Below are 6,588 nucleotides of genomic sequence, written 5' to 3'. Positions count from 1 at the left end.
CGTATTTGTTTAGAATGGTTTTCACAGAAGGCCTTAACAGGTAAATTCGGAAGCAGATTTTACTATTTACCGTTTAGTAACTTTATTATTTCGGTGATACTCATTGAAATGAATTTAATTGTCTATTAAAAGATTTTTTCCTACATTTTTGAATGTGTTTCTTATGAGCACCATCTCTAAACATAGAGAAAAGTTCGAAGTGTGTCAGTTGTTTGCGATCGAATATAAAGGCTAAATTAAGTAGGCACTCGTGATAAAATATGAGATTTGAAGTACACCAGTCGTTTATTTTTGACAGGTTTCTTGTTTGCCATGGCAAAATATCTGTATCGATAGATTAGAAATGTGAAATAACTGGTGGGCCTCTTTTCATAGAGTATGCTCTGGTGTTATTACAGAGTTATTTTACATGCAAAATCTTAATCTACGTGAAACCCGTCTGTCCTTCCTTTTTTCAAATTGTCACTCATCTGCAGGCCGAATTTTGAAATCGCCAAGGCTTCCTGGGTTGCCAACTCTAGTATTTTCCCAAGATATTGTTATTACCTTGTAATTACTAGCAATTAGTGCAGTACAGATATAGATTACCATTAGTTATGCGGGACGCATACCGCATGTTGTTGATCCCGTTCATATACAATAAATATTCAATTCCAGTTTTGAATTTGTTTAATTAAGAATGAAATTACATGCCGTACATGGGTAAAGTACACATCATATTACAGTACACCACTCTCAATTGGAAGCAATGGTAATTATCATTATAAATGTTTTGAAAAAATACGATGCTGTTTTTTTTATTAACCAACAAACAGGTTTCATAAAATATTTGTACGTATGACTAGAGGTTGTAATGTAAAAAGCTAGGCATAGATAACGTACTAGTAATATTTAGGCGATGAAAACTTTGATTTGAATTTTGTCATTGGTCATTCTGGTCGGTTGAGTTCAGCTGGTGATAATCCTGGTGAGTGACCAGTGTGGTTCTCCGATAGCGTAGGCTGTATCTCTCTTGTGTTCGAATCACAACGCGTTGACCTAACAGTGAGTAACTCCAAAGTGTCCAGTAGAATATTCACACCGATTTATGGCTGCCGAACGCGTACATTGGCTGATAACTGACAACCAACAACTGATAACTGATTGATGCCAATGAACTTGATCGATTGAGTAAAATACTGTCGCTCACAGTGCTCAATTAATCTTAAATGTTTCTCATTTTCTAAATACATTTTGCTACATATCAATTGTTAAGGCTTCACATGGTGGAACCTATCTGTAGTACGAAATAAATCAGTTTGTAATGTTCCACAAAAATTAATTATTCCGACCCTGGGTTTAAACTAACATTTAGTCATGATAAAGGTTCCTTGGGACCTTGATAATGACTATATAGTGGTTCAAACCCAGGGTCAGAACAATAAGGTTTTGTGCAACATTACAAAGTGATACATTTGGTAATATGTATACATATGGCTACGTTTCTTAACCATGAATGAATGAAAATATCATTTTGGGGCGATAAGACTAAATATTTTTCTATGCGTTGACTTAAAAATATACAAAAGTGCTCAAATACATAAGTGGAATAAATTTTAAAGTTGGAAAGTTAAATTTTGCAATTAACATTCCATAAACTGCTACCGTAAAACTTTTGAAGTGTTAAGAATAAACAAAAGCAAGAGTATGGTAACTGAAATATGTCTTTTTCCCATTTTGAAGTACAGGTTTGCAGTAACAGGAGTTAGTATTGTATTTTCATGGAGAGAAGTATAAATCTGTTGTAGGTATTATCGACCGGAGTACTTCCATGCGTAGAGTGCTATGTTATGCTCTCGTAAACTGTGTTATTTCAAAAGCAGCTGGAAACGTTCTACTAAGCCCTCTGAAACTTATAAATAAATTGGAGCATTAATTGCTGGTAAAATATACGCAAAAATTTATCCAAAATCTGTGGTTGATCCAAGATATCACTAGCTTCCTTCACAAGTGTTTAATTCAGTCGAAGAGATATTTTGCTCTAGATTACAAGAAATCGAAACTCACCACACGACTCGTAGTGTTATAATTCATGTCCATCAATAAGAGTAACTTTCTTATTATTCAGGTAACAAAAACTTCATAGATGAAGCATTTCTATCTCCCAGGAACCGTCTCACAAAAAAAGACAGAAAGGCACAGACCCATCCAGCTACTGGACGACCAACGGAAAGTGCAACAATTGAAAAACTCATCCCGTCGCGGAAAAAATCCGTAAAAAAAACCATTCCTCCCGCTTCCTTCCCTACATCCATCCCTTTCAGGATTTCTCCGCTGACCAACAAATGACGAGTGAAAATCCTTTCGCGTTGCAGAAAAATCCGTACAAAAGCGTTCCTCCAATCCTCGCCTACAACCACCCCGTCAGGATCTCTCCCGTCACCTTGGACTTGCCGGGCTTTATCGGTTCCGGTTTCTTTGGCTCCGGAGTTTTGGCCGCTATCGTCGATCCCTCGCTCCCCGCCGGGGACGAGCTCTTCGGACTGGGTTCCGGGGACGATTGGGGACTCGCGTCTTTCTTCTTCTCCTCCGGCTTGTCTTCCTTCTTCGGGGGATCCGGTTTCTTCGCCTCCAACTTGGGCTCTGCCTTCTTCTCCGCCGGAGGCTCCTCCTTCTTCGGCGGCTCCTCCTTCTTCGGGGGCTCCTCCTTCTTGGGCGGTGGGTCTTCCTTCTTGGGCGGGTCTTTCTTGGCGGGCGGCGGAGCGGACGCGGTCGGTGGAGGTGCCGTCGCCTTCGGTTCCATGTCCACCACGACCGAGTCCGGCTTCTTGTCTGCCGGGGGCTTCGGTGCCGCCTCGGCCTTCTTGCTCGGGGGCCTGGGCCTCGCGATGGCGCTGGCCACAGACGTGATGGATGCGTTTGCGGATGTCCTGGGCTTCGCCGCACCTGCCCCGCCGGCCGCCGGCTTCTCCGATCCCTCCTTGAACACCTGGTCGTCTCCCTCCTCTTCTCCACCCGTCGTCTCGTACTCCTGCTTGATCTTCTGCATCTTGAACTTGGCGTAGGCAACCCTGGCAGCGGGCGGAACCACGTTGAGCTTCGGGTTGTACTGCACCAGCTTGTCCTGGTCCATGGACTTGAGGTCCGTGTTCTCGTTCTGGATGATGTGTCTCCTGAGGGACTGCTGGGATCTCCTCATGGTCATCTCGTTGGTGCTTCCGATGAGGTCCCTCTTGGACGTCCTCCTCCGCACCTCGGCGTTCCAGTCCTTGCCGCTCGTCTTCTTCTTGCCGATGGCCTTGGCGATCTTGCTGAACACGTCCTTTGGTTCCTTCTCCGACTGGATGGCGTCGCTGATCACTCCCTCCACGAAGCCGATCTGGAAGTCTTTCAGAAGTCGACGCTCCATCGTCCTTCCCTTCTTGCCAGCAACTGAAACAAAATGCATTCACGAATAAGTGTTTGCCTTTTTTTTTTAGCGAGTGCTATGATTGGAAGTCCTTCGTATCTTAGCTGAATTTAATTATGGAGTTGACGAATGGGTTAGCTAATTAGCTCAGTTTTTTTTAACGAATAACTCTAACTTTTTTTTCCTCAGAAATTCGGTTTAGTTTCATAAATTGGTAAAATTTACTCTTAAAATTGGCTCAACTTAATAGTTTTTTAAAATGAATTATTTACACTTTGCTTTTCCACATAAATTCTTTTCATATTTTTATTTTTTTAAATGAATTATTTAAACTTTGCTTTTCCACATAAATTCTTTCCATATTTTCATTTGGTTATTTCCGGCGATACTTTGTGGAATTCGCTGAAACTTTTGTACGAATAAATTAAACTTTGTTTTTCCACAGAAACTCAAAATTAAGATATTCTGCCGAAAAACAAAGTTTAAGTTAATCATTCAAAATCTTCAGTATATTCCACAAAGTTATGCCGGCTACCACTAACTCAAACAACTCTATAGACTTTATTTAAAAAATGGTATTGATGGTCACATTTACCTTCATTTCACTATGGTTACACTTATGAACCCTCATTACTTTCGCTCCTCGATATTACTTACTTTATTTATCACTCCTATGAATAAAACCAAAGTTTCATCAATAATTTTTCTTCGTTCCACCCTGTTACTGATAGTAATTCAGAAACACGGGATTGTATTCCAAATTTTGTGGGCCAAATTATGTAAGTAGCTTTTTGAACATTGTTAAATTATACCATTGTAGCATCTAGATCTTTCTCTTTCTTAGTAATCTGCTCATAGTTATTTTTTCGCAAAGCTACCATAATTTTTAATCAAATCGTATTTTGAACATATTTGAATGTATTCATGAAAGTTTTACAAGATATAAGTTGTCCTTAATCAATGGCTTGAGAGGACTCTACCATTTTTAAGGATTGTTAGTTGCCTATCTGTACTAAAATTAACACTAATACCTACAATTTCCAGGATAAAAATATTTACTTCTCTTTCCAATGGTACTTATCCAGTTTATAAAATAGTATTACCGTAGTATAGAGCATTGAATAATTTATTGTCATGAGTTATTTAAATCATGAAGCGCAGGTATGAGAATGCGCTAAAAATAACAATTAGACGGTTAAAAAAAGTTTGAACTCAAAATGACGTAGCAGTGATACAGGAAAGTAATGTTGAATTAACTCAACATACAAATGCGTAACCTCGATTTGATCAATTGTTTAAAGTACATTTAGACAGGGCGCCTCTTACGTGCATGTTTTAATAAATCATTACCTTTAGGTTAGGAATAACTCTGCAATTTAAAGCACTGTTTGAGTGATTAATACCTAATGGTTTTCTAGTTTAACTTATAAATACTGATGATTATATAAGGTACACGTACGAATTCGTACATAATGGCGAAGACGAAATAATGGTATCAGTTTTGGACAAAATTGCTCAATTTTTCTTAAGATATTTTGTTGATTTCAATTTGCAAATTGTGAATATGAATTTGTGAGAAACTTATGGTGCCCGAAGTGACCATTTTAAGTCACCCAAAAGTTGCAATGCAATAGAATGTATGGATGTATGACGGTATGTGGACCTTTTATAAAATTCGTCTTACGGGTCGTTTCTTTGTCTCCCACGTCCGGCGTCTTCATTCCGTTCGACTTCAAGATGTCGATCAGTTCGTATCGGAGGGTGGAGATGTCCTGTCGGATCTCCATGACGTCATCCTCCGTGATTCCGAACTCGTCTCTCTTCCTCTGCTCGGCCGTGACGTAGCGTCTCACCAGCAACGTCATCACTCCGTCGTGGCGCTCGAGGGCCGCGTCACGTGACTTCCGCTGTAAAGAGGACGGAGGAGACGCTTGAAACCTCACGCATAAAAGAATGAAATTAGAATAGTTATCAATCGTATGTTGAACTCATCGTACGCTGGGGAAGAAACCGAGAAGAAATACCTTAAAGACGCTGCAAGAAGAATTGAGAAGCTGTGGTGGTCTTCAGAAGAAAAGTGATGCCTTAAATCAATAAGCAAAAACTCAAAAGACAGACTGGAAGGATGGAGAATTTGAAGACCTCTCTACAGATATTATGGAAGTTATGAAACAGGTAAGAGTTGAAGAAAAACTTTTGGTGATTGGGGTACTGTTATCGACTAAGACAAGGATGGAAGTAGAACTGGAAAATATGGATTACAAAACCGAAATGAAAGAGGAGAAAGACTCCTGGAGTTCGGGGCGGAACACGAGTTCCTGGCTGTCGATACATTCTTTAAGAATCACGTGCAAGGAAGACGTTCACGTGGAAGATGCTAGTAGACAAAAAAGATACTAGACTACATTCAAGTGAAGCAGAGGCCAAGGAAATAGCTAAAGCACTACAAAATGGGAAAGAAAAATTTTTGACCCAGTGAGTGGGAATGATGTGACCCCTCATTCATTCAGGGGATCGTGATTAGAATCCGGACGAGTGCAAATAATTTTCCCGGAATTTTTCACACTTGGAGTACCCTTGAGGGTGACCCCGTTAAAGTTCACTGCTTTTTGTCCGCAGTTGTTTCCTAGAAAATTTTCTTGAGGGAAGCAAGCACCTTAGTGGCCTAATTAAGCTCCTTTCTTACGATTCCGGTCTTTGATGATTTTAGAGGACAATTTAGTACACCCTTGCGGAAATATAATGTTAAAATTCATCACGTATGTGTAAGTACGTATAGGGCCAGAATCCAGTGGCCAAAGCCGAAGTTTGAAGACCTACTCTCCGATATTTCTTTTTGGGAAATAACCACAAAATAGCCGGCGGTAAAACTTCAGAAGATCATCCGCAAGTTCACGTGAAGCACAAAATTTCCTCGGGGAAAAATAATTTGAATTGACCTGCATTCTAAGGAATCCCTCTCTAGGCAATATAAATGTTCAAAGTTTAGATTATGTCTCCATGTTCCTGGGCTTCACCGCGTGGATTTTTCTTTATGACGACAGTTTCGAGACGACGACGACGAGATTCTGGTCGATCGACCTGAAGACGCCGGTTGGAATACCGGAGAAACTGTCGTCGATCGTCGATCGACCTGAAGACGCCGGTTGGAATACCGGAGAAACTGTCGTCATAAAGAAAAATCCACGCGGTGAAGCCCA

General features: G+C 40.3%; 1 protein-coding gene across 1 annotated transcript in view; it reads right to left on the bottom strand.

Moving 5' to 3' along the window:
• Positions 1-1,528: 1,528 nt before the first annotated feature.
• Positions 1,529-6,588, bottom strand: part of LOC124162871 (transient receptor potential protein-like) — a 77,762-nt gene continuing 72,702 nt past the window's right edge. The window contains exons 16-17 of the mRNA XM_046539562.1: positions 5,073-5,295; positions 1,529-3,411 (exon numbers count right to left, since the gene is read on the bottom strand). Of these exons, the coding sequence (XP_046395518.1) occupies positions 2,390-3,411; positions 5,073-5,295 (1,245 nt within the window). The 3' untranslated portion in view covers positions 1,529-2,389. The remainder of the gene's footprint in view (positions 3,412-5,072; positions 5,296-6,588) is intronic.

Source organism: Ischnura elegans, chromosome 7 (genome assembly GCF_921293095.1).
Source record: "Ischnura elegans chromosome 7, ioIscEleg1.1, whole genome shotgun sequence".
NCBI lineage: Eukaryota > Metazoa > Arthropoda > Insecta > Odonata > Coenagrionidae > Ischnura > Ischnura elegans.
This window is presented reverse-complemented; position numbering and strand designations above follow the sequence as displayed.